At 36.8% G+C, this 15370-nt stretch overlaps 1 protein-coding gene across 3 annotated transcripts in view; it reads left to right on the top strand.

The window, feature by feature from the left end:
• Nucleotides 1-14770, top strand: part of VGLL3 (vestigial like family member 3) — a 54795-nt gene extending 40025 nt beyond the window's left edge. For all 3 annotated transcript variants that reach the window (XM_069578780.1, XM_069578766.1, XM_069578775.1), the window contains exon 4: nt 10655-14770. In XM_069578780.1, coding sequence (XP_069434881.1) covers nt 10655-10698 — 44 coding nt within the window. In that variant the 3' untranslated portion in view covers nt 10699-14770. The remainder of the gene's footprint in view (nt 1-10654) is intronic.
• Nucleotides 14771-15370: the final 600 nt, after the last annotated feature.

Genomic DNA, 15370 nt, shown 5'->3' with positions numbered 1-15370 from the left:
GACCTTTGTTGGCAAAGTAATGCCTCTACTTTTTAAAATGCTGTCTAGGTTGGTCATAACTTTCCTTCCAAGGAGTAAGCCTCTTTTAATTTCATGGCTGCAAGTCACCATCTGATTTTGGAACCCCTCAAAATAAAGTCTGCCACTGTTTCCACTGTTTCCCCATCTATTTGTTATGAAGTGATGGGACTGGATGTCATGATGTTAGTTTTCTGAATATTGAGCTTTAAGCCAACTTATTCACTCTCCCCTTTCACTTTCATCAAGAGGCTCTTTAGTTCTTCTTCACTTTCTGCAATAAGGGTGATGTCATCAGAGATTACTAAAAAATATATCCTACTCACTATGATTATGGATTGTTGGGATGTTCTTGTCACTCATAGATTGAAAGGAAATTTTATGTGCAGACAAGGAAGTTAGACTATGCATGTAGTTAAATTCACCAAAACTCCGTTAATAAAATATTTGCTATCTCCAAAAGTTGTGAGCTAAAATGTGTTCTTTTTCCATTCTAGTATTAGTTTTATGAACAAGTTTCTATGGGTAGCTATATAAATTGGATGGCATCTCTTGCTTTCTGAAATATTTTCTTAAAAATTGCAAGCAAATGTGGGCTGCACAATTTTCTTTTGTTTTCTTGAAGGAGTTGTCATCAACTCCCTGTCATTGGGATTGGCGATTTTGTCAAAGTATACAGGGTCTTCCCAAGAGAAGCTTATTTGCTTGTCTAGGAGGGGAGCTATAGAGATTGAAAAAGTGTTTAATTATCACATGATTACAAATAAATAACCACTCTAAGCATTAAAAGGCTTGTTTCAGTGGTCAGCATATTTCATATCAGCAAATTATCTTTTCAGTACTGCTTTCCTATTTACTGTATCACATATAGCAGTACATTTAAAAGAAACAGCTCCTATGACAAAATCTGTTTCATAACTTGTATCCAGGCAATTTTACATTAACTTTGAAATCACCTACAAAGATTCTATACAAAATTTTATGTGGCCGGTGGAATTGACAAGTTCTTTTTATTCACTTTCTGGCTAACTTTTCTCTTATTTTATTCATCAACAATATAATGTTTCACAAACAGTTGTTTGTGGCCAACATGTTCTGAATTCCTTGGCAAAAAGATGACCAAAAAAATTCTTGCAAGAGACTGATGAGAGGCCCAAATATGCCATTTTTTGTTTGTTTGTTTGGTTGGTTACAGCCTGATATACTAGGGATTTAATTTTTGTCGACCACAAGCATGTGTTATAATGCTTATTTTCATAGCTGCCTTGTTTGAGCACTATCAGATGACACTTAGCATCTTCACAGTCATTGAAACCCTATTTATGTATGCTTGGATTGGACAGAAGTTTCTGGAATATGTCAGAGAGCACGCTTGTGTTCATGTCACAGAGAAGTGAGATGAAAAATTACTGATGTCAGTGAAGAATTGATCTATATGCAACATGTCTCATTCTTACTGAATATTTTCCAATATGGTTTGATTTAATGGGGAGAATGATTACTTAAACTAAGTAGGCATAAAAGATACATTGTACTTCTGCAGTTAAAATGTGAGAGTCCTTAACTAACTCATAGTTTCAGGTAGAAAACTTGTGCTGATGTTGTGTCCTTAATTAAGGTTTTATGGATAAGCAGTGGATCCAGATTACCTCTGCCTCTGGTTGGATTATCTATTTTCTGGATCGTAAAGCTGTCACTGCATAACCTAGAAACCTTTTTAAAGATGCATGTTTGGCTGCATTTGTTATCCAGCAGATGTCTGGATACTTAGAATCTCTTGAGAGTATTATAACTTGTGGTTTCAGTTACAATAAATGATCCAGGCGTTTCTTTCTTTCTTTCTTTTTTTTTTCTTTTTTGGTCTTGTTCCTCTCCAGTTCTGAGGGAAAGTCTGTAGAAGAAATTATAGAAGGTATTTTATTTCACTCTTCCCCATTCCTTTTTTCCTTTATTCTTTGTCTCTATCTTCAAAGTTACTTTTTATCTGCTTTTGAAATTGAGGTCACTGACTTGATGAGCAGTGTCTACACACCATATTGCACCTTCCGGGCCCCAGCTTCTCTCAGCCAAGAGGTTATCACACTGACGTTCATGTTTTGAGCATGGTAAATTGCTGCTATGATCAAAAAAACTACTGAGTGCTCTGTGGTGACCTAAATGGAAAGGAAATTCAAAAAAGAGTGGATAATGTATATGTATACCTGATTCACTTGCTGAACAACAGAAGCTAATACAACATGGCAAAGCAACTATCAGTTCAGTTCAGTTGCTCAGTTGTGTCCGACTGTTCGTGACCCCATGAATCGCAGCATGCCAGGCCTCCCTGTCCATCACCAACTCCCGGAGTTCACTCAGACTCACGTCCATCAAGTCAGTGATGCAATCCAGCCATCTCATCCTCTGTCATCCCCTTCTCCTCCTGCCCCCAATCCTTCCCAGCATCAAAGTCTTTTCCAATGAGTCAACTCTTTGCATGAGGTGGCCAAAGTATTGGAGTTTCAGCTTTAGCATCATTCCTTCCAATGAAATCCCAGGGCTGATCTCCTTCAGAATGGACTGGTTGGATCTCCTTGCAGTCCAAGCGACTCTCAAGAGTCTTCTCCAACACCACATTTCAAAAGCATCAATTCTTCGGCGCTCACCTTTCTTCACAGTCCAACTCTCACATCCTTACATGACTACTGGAAAAACCATAGCCTTACTAGACGGACCTTAGTCGGCAAAGTAATGTCTCTGCTTTTGAATATGCTATCTAGGTTGGTCATAACTTTTCTTCCAAGGAGTAAGCATCTTTTAATTTCATGGCTGCAGTCACCATCTGCAGTGATTTTGGAAACCAAAAAAATAGTCTGGCACTGTTTCCACTGTTTTTGCATCTATTTCCCATGGAGTGATGGGACCGGATGCCATGATCTTCGTTTTCTGAATGTTGTGCTTTAAGCCAACTTTTTCACACTCCTCTTTCACTTTCATCAAGAGGCTTTTTAGTTCCTCTTCACTTTCTGCCATAAGGGTGATGTCATCTGCATATCTGAGGTTGTTGATATTTCCCCAGCAATCTTGATTCCAGCTTGTGTTTCTTCCAGCCCAGCGTTTCTCATGATGTAATCTGCATAGAAGTTAAATAAGCAGGGTGACAATATACAGCCTTGACGTACTCCTTTTCCTATTTGGAACCAGTCTGTTGTTCCATGTCCAGTTCTAACTGTTGCTTCCTGACCTGCATACAGGTTTCTCAAGAGGCAGGTCAGGTGGTCTGGTATTCCCATCTCTCTCAGAATGTTACACAGTTTGTTGTGATCCACACAGTCAAAGGCTTTGGCATAGTCAAGAAAGCAGAAATAGATGTTTTTCTGGAACTCTCTTGCTTTTTCCATGATCCAGCGGACTATACTCCAATAAAAATTAAAAAAAAAAACACAAAGAACAACAATAACAAAAGAACTATCAACTCTATAATTTGTATTTTATATTGTCCAAAAGGTCAGTTGTAGAATGACTAGTTCGGATTTGTAATTACATATCCTGATGCTTAAAGTACTTGCCAGTTCCCTCCTAGCTGAGCATTTAAAGTGCAGGAATCTGAGGAAGTGGATATGGTTAAGGGCAAAAGCTGGAGAGTCAGTGCACAAATTTGTGGTTTTGGAGGGAGGAGGGTTCTGAGAGAGCAGACAGACTAAGTGTGCTTGCGGCTTGGGCCAGGAGCAGAGGGAGACACCTGGCCACTGAACTGCTAGTCACCTGCAATCTTGGCCTCAGGTGTATGGTTCCCATGCTTCTTCCAATAATATAGTAAATTATAGTCTACCAGTAACATCAAGTTCAATGGGCTTTAAATTTCTCCTTCTCTTTTGAATCTGAATTAAAGATATTTGACAGGTTTAGACAGCTTTCAGCTCATTGTTTCTGACAAGACTACTACATGGACATTTTAAGACAATTCTAAATGTACCCAGGAAGATACCTCCACATACTGAGAATGCTCCCTCTGCTAATAAATGATTATGCATTCATAGTTAGGTGTCTTTTGTCATTGTTTTAGTATGTGAGAGTTGTAATGATACATGGATAATTGTAATTCAGTTTAACAATAAATTTAATCTTTGGTCTGTTTCAAGAATACATTCTTGTTTGTGATGACTTTTAAAATAATTATTGTCCAAAGTTTAGGTAGTAAGTATGGAGGTATTTAGTACTCATTAAATTGGCCAAAAATATGTGTGATACATGAGAAAAAAATGCTAATATACAAAAGGCATTTAGAAGTCAGTGAGGAAATTATTTTGTTATTAATCAAAGCATAGAAAGTCAGCTAAAAGATAAAACGCAGGAAGAAATACTAAATCACATAATGTTCAGCTTCACAAGAACTGAAGGAAATGCAAATTGAAACAATTAGATACATTGAATCTATAATGATAATAGTAAAAATATGAATATTGAGGCAAACTACCTGAAACATTTACCACTCACCATGAACTATGTAAGTATAAATATATTTATACACTTGGGTTCAGCGATTATACAAATGTATTTTCAGGAAGCTATCTTACCTACCAAAATATTCACATAAGTAACAAATATATTTTTATGTACACACCACAGTATTCAAACGATGCATATCTATATAGAATTGAGTAATTTATGGTATAGGGAAGAATGAATATTGTGCATATTGAAGAATTAATATTCTTCAAAAGAGTTGATCGACATATACTGACATGAAATGGTTTTGCAAGTCAATATTGCTGGTGAAATAAGCATTGTTGTCACATAGGATAAACAGTGGTGTATGTATGTACATCTGAAGTATACTCAGCAAGCTGTGTGATGACAGAGTACATTATATAGAACTTTTACTTTCTAAATACTTCATAACTTGATCTTTAAACAACAAATCTATGATATTTTGAGGGTTTTTTTTTTTTGAAGTTTTAAAAACAAATGAAGGGAATTCTTCCTGATGCTTAAACATGATCTATCTTGATATTTACCTGTAATGAAATCAGTTCCCAAACTGAATAGCCTTCCACTCTTATTTTTACTTCGTTAGTGTTAAGGTACTACCCCCGTTTAGATCTTATTTAAACGTTCTTCATTAGCATTTAAACTGATTGCCCAGGTGCTCAAACAAATGCAGTTGTATGATAATTATCAGTGATAATTTTATGAAGTAGAAGAAGATAACGTGACTGTCTCTCACATCACGTAGTTTGTTATCATTTGGCAGTGTGTCGGTGTCAGATGTTACGCTGTTGGCGAACGCTGGGTATTTTGATATAGCTGCCAATACAGCGTTGTGTATATTTATATTTGTGACAATTATGGCTTTTCTCTGTTAAAGCAAGGATGAAGCAGGTATTCATGTTTTAAATGTAGAAATAAACCACCAGCGTCTTTTAATATAGTATCAAGCATTCTGATCCACAGGGGTTTTCTAGACTCAATATCTATGAAACTAAGTATTTCATTTAAGTATTTTCTTTTCTTTTCAGTCATTAAATATTACACCTGCACACCCAGGTTTTATGTTCCTATTTTTCTTCTCTTTTTATCAACAGCATATTCACCAGTGCATGGTTACCACATTACTTCTTTTATCTCCAGCAATAAAATTAATTGGAATCATATTAAAGTTACTTAAGAGTGATAGTGATGTTGTCAAGGGATTATTCTTCTTTAGAAGTAGGATATGCTTTCCTAGTGGATATGACTGATGATCACATGGTCCTGAAACTCAGATGTGCTGGAGTATAGCATTTTCAGTAAGCCAGTTTATTATTTACTTCTACCCAATAGCAGAAAATTTAGCTTTTCAATTCATTTTCTCTAAATTTATTTTATTCTAGTATAGTTGATTTACAGTGTTGTCAATTTCTGCTATACAGCAAAGTGACTAAGTTGTATATACGTTCCTTTTCATATTCATTTCCATTATGGTTTATCAGAGGATATTGATTATAGTTCTCTGTGCTATAATGACTTCACCAGTTCTGAGTGTTTGTAGTCCAGCACAGTGGTTTCCTCATTCCTCAGTTTAAAACACTGCCCTACTTCTAGTTGAACCCTCTTCCCAGATGCCTCCCTCATTCTCTCCCTAGGGACTGCCCCTGTTTTCCCAGTTAGTCATATCCTGAACATTGTTGGTTAAGTGGTTGCTGCCTGCTTCTTAGCTTTGTCATTTCCTTCTTATCTTGCTTTTGTTTGCAAACATATCGCCTCCCCCACCATTTCTCTGTGCATTCCCCACGCAGTGCTCCACTGATGACTACTTCATTCAGCTTCCTAAAGTTTGTGATGCCTCTGAGGTGCTCAGCTAGGGTGGCTCGTATCATTTTATCTGCCACGGGGTACCCATATCACAGCTATGGGATAAAGAGGCAGGCCTGCCAGAAATCTCTCTGAAGCAACTTCTGTATCCTTGTTTGAGGAGCCCATGAGAAATTTAAGATCTTTTCATCAGACACCTAGGACTTGAAGGAAACAAGGGAGGGGGAAGTTTCTAGGCTTTCTCTGCTTAGGCACACCCTGCTGCCATCTCCACCTCCTTATTCCTAGAGGTTTATTGGAAGAGAAGAAATCCGTGAAGCAATAGGCTCCCAAAAATTTCAGCTAGAAAATGAGTTACAATGCCTTGTTACATTGTCAGATTCTTCAAATTTTGAGCGGAAGTCCTAATATGATCTCTTTTAACCAAAACTTCTTTCCCACTCCCAAGTATTCAGTGCATCTTTCCTATGTTTGTACTTCTGTTGCTCTGTTCCTGGATTTGGATTTTCTTTTTTCTTTTGATGGTCAAGTGGTGGTGGTATTGGAACTGAAGCGAGGAACTGGGTCTGTGGGCTTGTTTTCTTTCAGGTTTTTCTCCTGACTTGATCTCAGACTCTCAAACTCTGAAGCGAACAGGGTGATGTCTTTGTTCTTTGGGCCCATTTCTGACAAACACCCCATGAGTCAGATGGCCACCCTACGTTTCCAGTTTTCATACTGTGGCAGTTTATTTGGGTGGGGGCAGGGAGGAATGGTTACACATCTATTCATGAAACATGTCCTATTACACGATCTGAAGTATAACAAACTACCGTGCAGTCATCTTCTGTGACTCAGAAACGCTTTGCAAATGTATAGTTTTAAAAAAACACACAGAGTTATTTTATTAACACTGGTATCAGTTCTGATAAATCAGGGTGTTTCTAAATAGTGCAAAAATCAATATTTAAAATGTATTGACTTTTCTTTGAATTGATTTAATGAAAGGATTTTGACTCTGGGAATTCCAAGAATAGAGGCTGGTGTCACAGCCTACAGACAAGATAATCCACAAAAGGGGAGCCATACACACCCGTGGCGGATTCATGTTGATGTGTGGCAGAACCAATACAGTATTGTAAAGTAAAATAAAATCTGGAAAAAAAAAGGGGAGCCATATACATTGTGGTTAAAACTATTGACTCTGAAATCAAACCTCCAACATTCAGTCCTGGTTCTACCACATAATAGTTGGCATAATCTCGCTTACTCTCAATTTTCTCATTTGTAAAATGAATATATATATATATACATTATATATATATATATATCACATGATTGAAAGGATTAAATGAGATATTTCACATAAAATAGAACAATATCTAGTGTGTTCAGCCCTAAGAAAGTGTTTGCTACCATTATCATTATAATGTTTTACTTTCACTGAAAATATCACAGAGTAAATAATAAACCTAAAACTGAGTTACTAATATCAAGAGATAAACCTGAGTGATTTCAGCAAGCCAGTAAGTAGATTTCAAAATGTATTATAAACTAATTTCATATAGGTTTGAGTTTGAGGAGTGAGAAGAAAAAAAAAAAAAAGCCTGAATAGTAGCAAAATAATAGCAAAGTGGATTTTATGTTCTTGTAAGAAAATTTGGGGAATCCCCAAGTATCTATAGCTCATGTAAGGATCATGGATTAAAGATATATGCATCCAGTCCCATCACTTCATGGCAAATGGAAGGGGGAAAAGTAGACAGGTTTTCCTTTCTTGGGCTCTAAAATCACTGTGGGGGCTTCCCTGGTGGCTCAGCAGTAAGAATCCACCTGCAGTGCAGGAGACACAGAAGACTTGAGTTTGATCCCTGGGTTGGGAATATCCCCTGGAGGAGGGCATGACAACTCCCTCCAGAATTCTTGCCTGGAGAATCCTATGGATGGAGGAGCCTGGCAGCCGATAGCCCATAGCGTTGCAAAGAGTTGGACATGACTAAAGCAACTGGAGCACAAAATCACTGTGGACAGTGACTGCAGTCATGAAATCAAAAGACCGTTGCTCCTTGGAAGGAAAGCTATGAAAAAACCTAGACAGCATATTAAAAAGAAAATACATCACGTTGCCAACAAAGATCTGTACAGTCAAAAGTATGGTTTTTACAGACGTCATGTATGAATGTGAAAGCTGGACCACAAAGAAGGCTGAGCACTGAAGAATTGATACTTTTGAACTGTGGTGTTGGAGATGACTCTTGAGAGTCCCTTGGACTGCAAGGAGATCCAACCAGTCAATCCTAAGGGAAATCTACTCTGAAAATTGATTGGAAGGATTGGTGCTAAAGCTAAAACTCCAATAGTTTGGCCACCTAATGTGAAGAGCTGACTCATTGGAATAGACTTGGGTGTTGGGAAAGATTGAAGGCAAAGGAGAAGCGGAGTGGCAGAGGATGATGTAGTTAGATAGCATCACTGACTCAATGGACATGAATTTGAACAAACTCCAGGAGATTGTGGAGGACAGAGGATTCTGGCATGCTACAGTTCATGGGGTTACAAAGAGTGGGACATGTCTTAGTGACTGAACAACAACAAGACCACATTAAGAATCATGGGTTAATGATTTTGTCTCCTTTCACCACTGGGAAAACTAAGTGTACTGACAGATTCTTAAATATTTTAATCTTCCTTCAACAAGTGTTTAACAAGAAAAATCATATCCCTGTTACAACTTACTAGTAGTAGAGTCTTTTATCTGTGGTTGTTCCTTTTCTTTATACTGACTTTGAAATTTACAGGTATGGATACCTGGTAATCAAAGGAAAAGTTGTATTTATGTCCCATCACTGAGAAGAAATTAAGCCAAAAGAACAACATAAGCCATTTAATATGTTGTAGGCCATAGGTGAATTGATTTTTTTAAGGTTTGCTTTGGAGTCATGCAGACTTGGAAACACAGTTGAAGAGCGAGAATTATTCCAACCATTAACTCTGATTAGAATATTTAGGACTGTGCTAAGTAACATAATCCTTGTCCACAGAAAAAGGCTAACATGATTTTGGTGGAGTCATCTCTCTTTGCAAACTAAGGATTGCTTTTATTTAAGAAGAAAAAAAGACACTCAAACTACTTGATGATTCCAACACTATTCATGACTTGCGGTGCTGACATTCTATAGATTGATGGGGTCTTCAAGTGTGGAAAATACTGAGTCATACAGAAGATGAGACGTTTTAATAATGAAAAAAATATTTATGCAGTCAGCAGATTGTCGGTTAAGGTGGTTTAGATTATAAAAGTCACCCAGCGGAGACTTTGTCAGGTTGCAAATTATTCTGACCACAGAATTATTTGAAAATGAATAAAGCAAACTTAGAGTGAGTTGATATGCCCCAGATCCTTTTTATTTTTTTCTTCCTCCTCCTCTTCTTTTGAAATGGGAAAGGGAAACTGTGGCCTCTCTGTCTAAACATAATGCTAGTACACGAGATAAAACTTAAGATGGCACTAATCATTTGGCATTCAGAAAGAGTTGCTTTTTCCCAGTATACAAATGCTATAAAACCAAAGATCGTGCCTTGTGGTTCTATGAACTGCTTCTTTGACTCCTTTTTGTTCTTTTCCCTTTTATGTAATTTGTTTAGTATAGTGTCTTAATGACTCCTGTAATGACTGACTAATTGTAACTGTTTTGTAATGACATCCATTGCTTTACACAATTATTTGACAAGTTGAACGGCAAGAAATAAAATCACTACAGATGCTTTAGTGGGGCTTCTCTGGTGGCTCAAATGGTAAAGAATCTGCTCACAATGTGAGAGACCCGGGTTCGATCCCTGGCTTGCGAAGATCCCCCGGAGAAGGAAATAGCTACCCACTCCGGTATTCTTGCCTGGAGAATTCCATGAACAGAGGAGCCTAGCGGATGACAGTCGATGGGGATCACAAAGAGTTGGACACGACTGAATGCGCACACACAAATATTTTCTGAAAGAGGAGGCAATAAAAATAAGTAAATGTAGTTCACTGCCTCAGTCCAAAAGTATCATCTGATGTTTGCTGAAAAGTGGTAACTGAAACTCTGCCTAAATATGCCCTAGAGATCAATTGTATCATTTTTTTCCCATGTCAGTTCCTTTTGAGATTAGAAATAAGAAAGCTTCATTTATATTATTTATTATTCATACCTACTCCAGTAAGATAAAAGCCACCGTAAAGAATGCGTACTGTGCTAATAGCACTGCTCCAGTCTAGAGTTTTGGTTGGCTTTTTGAAACTTGTGAGCTCAGTTGTCACTTTGGTTTCTATCTCTAGTGCATTGTAGAAAATGCCCATTCTCAAGTGCTGCACATATTGATACTTTTCTATTTCTCACACCTTTTCTAGGTCTACAGCATCAAGACAAGGGCAAGGAGTCACCGTGGTACTGAAACACACAGTATTATCAAGTTAAATTGGAGCATGAATCCATGGTCCCACTGGGAAAAGATGCTGCCAGGGACTGTCATTCTGCAGTGGGACATGCTAGATGTGGAAGGAAAAGAGGAAGTGCTCTCCAGCTGACTTTGGTTTGGAGCCTTTTCTTGGGAAAGCAGAATGAGTCCTAGACATTGAAGAAAAGCATTTTTGTTTATTTCTTTCCCTCATCTGAGCCTTTGCCAACTGTGCAACTCTCTCTCTTTTTCTTTTTGTCTTGCTTTTATCAATACATGGTTTAATTTTTGATTTGACTTTTTTTTTTCCCTTCTTTTTGAACAAGTTACCTTGTCAGGAAAAGATGAACCACAAAGAAAATGTTCATTCTTTCAGGAACACAATTTTGTATTTCTATGTTCTTCTATTTTTGTAAAAATACAGGAAGTTTGATTTAGCATTGATGGGCTATTTTTGAGGGATTTTTTTTTAATATTGTAAAAATTGTTAAGTTCTGTTTAAAGAACTTGCTCTCAGAGAAGCCCTGGCTAAAGTGTTTAAAATGCTTGTCTCTAAGATGTCTGTGATATGCTCTGTGCTCTGAGTTACCTCAAATGTTTGATAGTTTCTCCTTTTTGCAAAAGCAGCACCATAGCCAAGCCAGTATAGTACTGTTTTACATTAAGTCTCAGTGAAGAGTTACTTCCATGATAGCTTACTTAGCTCTGAGTTACATGTGTAGCTGGAAAAGGAAATTTTGTAATGATCACACTAAAGAAAAGCTATTCATTACTTTGATTTCTCCCAAAGATTGCTTGGAGGTTGACTAAGAAAGTTTTCATAAACGTTGAATCAGATGGAGAGTTTGCCTGAAGTACATAATTATCTTTGTAGTCCATCCAACTTTGATAAAATGGAACCAGAATTTACAACCAACTCCTGGGGGAAAAAAAAAAAAAAAGCATTTAACCATGCTATCTTTGAGTGCCAGTGACTTATTTTTCTTGTTTATAATTATTCATTTTTGACAATTTTGGTCATATTTTAAGTGAGTTTTTCCTGAAGGTAGTTTGAAAGGATTCTCTTTGGGAAAGTACCAGACACATGACAAACCCTTTCACTCAGTGGCTGTTTCTGAGAGTTTTATCCATCATTATAAGTTGAAGGATAATGTATTGCGTGTGTATTGTTTTAAACAGGTTTTGGTGAGTCTTATTTGTTTAATTCTGGTTTTAATTGATCTGATTCTTTTTAAGAAAAAAATTGGGGGCAGGATAAATTTTTATACTATAATTACTGAAATTAATTTAATAAATTAGCAATTCATTGTTTGAAATTTATTGCTGGGGACTCAGCATTCAACTTGACATGTCCTTCAGGATCTAAATAAGAAAAAGTTGGAATAATCATTAAAATATAATTAGGAAAAGATTAAGGTTATCAAATAGCAGTTATTGACATTTTAAGAACTTTCAATATAAAGTCCATTCTTTCTGATGCTTCCAGAGTTGGGTCATGTTAAAAAAGTAGTGTGACATAGATGTTGTAGTTTGTTAACAATGTTTCTCAAATTTTTTCCATCCCTGTCCTCATCCATATGAAATTAAATGTTTAGTGAAATATCATTTTCCATCTTAAATAGGATAACTTATATCTATGAACGTTTTAACTATAAGAATAACACAGTCTGCATAGCTAGGCAAAATTCTCACAGATCATTTTCAAATATTTCCCTATTGTGCCATACTCTTCTTTCCTGGTGGGTGCATCTTATTAGTTATAAATTTATGCCCTCTCTTGTATTTTCATCACTATATTTCTTCTTAACCAGACTCCGTTTAACACGGTATACACATTTACCTAATGTGAGGTCCAAACTTAAGGAATCGTCCACTTACTAATGATTTACTAATGATATAAACTTAGATTTCTAGGGAGTGGCTTGATTAAATTATTGACATTTTGATCTGCAGTTGGCTTCCCTGGTGGCTCAGACGGTAAAGCATCTGCCTACAGTACAGGAGACCTGGGGTTCGATCCCTGGGTTGGGAAGATCCCCTGGAGACAGAAATGGCAACCCACTCCAGTACTCTTGTCTCGAAAATTCCATGGGCTGAGGAGCCTGGTAGGCTACAGCCCATGGGATCACAAAGAGTCGGACACGACTGAGCAACTTCAGTTCAATTTTGTATTTGTACTCTGCCTTTATCTGTGTAGCACAAGGTTTAACCCATCTTTAAAATTGGTGTTATTTTGTATCCTCCTGAACTCTCAAAGGCCAGTGTAGCAGCCATCCCATGGGTGGGGATGATTTATTTTTCTCTTCTTCCCTTGGAACTTGGTAACTGTGCAGTTTCTCTTAGAACTGTGTGGTATTCCAGTCTATTCAGATCACTCAATTGGATTTTCCCAATTTTGAGAAGAAATATATCAACTCTCTGCTTCTTTCTTTACTCTCTAGTGAATTGAGTTGAAGGAGAGAGAGCTGACAGATAACGTCACCCTAAATTTAGGGTGACACTGTGCCCTGGTGTCATCCCTGGTAGCTATCTTGTAAAATATTCCTCGGCTCTGAGGACCCAAGAAACGTTAGGGACCTAAATTCTGCTGTACACAAGAGAGATTTGTAAATAAGATTCCCCGTTGAAAATAGGCCCAGGTGGTGTTGGCACTTTGCAAAGACTGGATCCTTGCATATGCAAGAAGTGGATCAAAATCTGAGTCAAAGAAAGATGGCTGTGTCTCTGTGATTGGCATGCCTTTGTTACCATTATAGTACCATAACCCCGGGATGTCATACAAGGGATGAGTTGTAATTTAGTATGGTAGTCTGAGTTTAAGCTTAAAATGTTATCATTCGTTGGATGGATTTTCTCCCACCAAAAAGATACAGTAGTCTTGGAGGTTTCCGGACTGTGTTATTGAGGGCTACCATTTCCCTCTTCTGTTTCATTTGGAAACACTCCTCTTTTGGTTATTTTTCAAATTAGTCTTTATTCAGGCTTTCTAAAGATCTGTGAGCTAGACCCTAGGAAATTATCTCATTGATTTTCCATCTAATCTATGCTTCGACCACTAAACTATCATTATCTGAGGAACAATAAAATAGTGACTAGTTAGATCCTAACAGGTTATTTGGTTCCTCACTGTTTAATTGAAAAGCACCTCTAAGTGTTTAAAAATCAATGTTTCATCTTTATAAGGTTAACAGTCCCTTCTTAACTTTCCCATTTAATTTTTCTCCCCTCTCTTTCCTCTTAAAGTTATGTGCATTACTATTTTAAGCAAAAAATAATGGGGATTGCTCTACATTTTGCCATGAGAACAAGTGGATTGCAAGTAACTGAGGAATTAATTTCTTTCATGTTGTAACAACCTTAAAAAAAACCCACAATTCCAGGCACTGGCATAAAATGTGCCCTCATGAAGCTCCTTATTTATTATGCAAATAGCAATCAGATACTATATTTTAAGAAACTGCATTCTGTCCCTTACTGAGTAGCCCTTGGTTACATAATATATGCCAAATTAAGAAAATGGGTCAGTGACACAAAGCAGTAGAAAAGGACAGTATTTATGTTACAATTCTGACTGGAGGATGAATAGAGAAGCAATGAATCAGTGAGCAAAAATTGACTTGGACATTACGTCATTTTCTGAATTCTGGCTCAGCCACAATTAGATGTGTGTTTTGGGGCTTCATTTATTTATCTCATGAGTAAAGTAGGATAATAATACCTAACTGGCAGGCTAGGAAGGTTGGAAATTATATTACACACACACACATATATATACACTCAATAATATGGCTCATAGTAGACATTCAGTTAATGACAGATTCCTCAAGTATCTGTCAGTTGAGTAAGTAAATCATCAAATTGAGCTCCCAAGTGTCCCTTTTCTTTACACACCCATATCTATAGCAAATTGATATACAGCTGTGCTTTTATGTAAGAAATTGTTGCAAGAGAGTCTTTGTCTTCTACTAGATATTGACAATAAAATGTAAATTTCTTAATTATTTCTGACATTTTAATGTGCTGTTTATGAAAGAAAATAAATTAACTTCTTAGTGGTGTGTAGGTCCAACTCTTGAGTTTTCTTAACTTCAGACTTATATTCATCCAGAACCCTGTGATTACTGTCTCCAAAATGAAAGTGACATTTTCATGAAATTACCAAAGTTTTTATTTTTTTTATTATATTTTGGGCTTTCTTAGCACCTAGATTAAAAACATCTCCTTTGAAGTTATCCGTTTTTTCAACTTGGAGGAAAAATTGCAAAATATGGTGGAAAAAAATTTTTCCGCATGAAAAGAGGAGAAAAAAAAAAAACCCTTTACAGTCTCAGTCAGCAGATTTATTTGACTTGAGAAAAAAGAAACAACTTCATTGGAAGCAGATGTTGACACTGTGTCAGTTGTTGAAGATGGAAAGCGTTCACTTGAGCCCTTGTGGTTACAAGGGAGGTATCGATGGCCGTTAGAATTCTTGTGATTGAGCATCTTCACAGCAGATAAGACAGTGGAAAAGCCAAAACTATGATACTAAGACTGAAATCAACCTGCCAATTTTAATTTACTGGACCCTAAAGACTCAGTTGTTTTATTTTTTCCTCCTCCAGAATAAAAGTCATATCTTTCAAAAGATTTAAGGTGAATTTTGAGAGAGAAATTAAAATATATTCTC

This window comes from Ovis canadensis, chromosome 1 (genome assembly GCF_042477335.2).
Source record: "Ovis canadensis isolate MfBH-ARS-UI-01 breed Bighorn chromosome 1, ARS-UI_OviCan_v2, whole genome shotgun sequence".
NCBI classification, from domain to species: Eukaryota; Metazoa; Chordata; class Mammalia; order Artiodactyla; family Bovidae; genus Ovis; species Ovis canadensis.
This window is presented reverse-complemented; position numbering and strand designations above follow the sequence as displayed.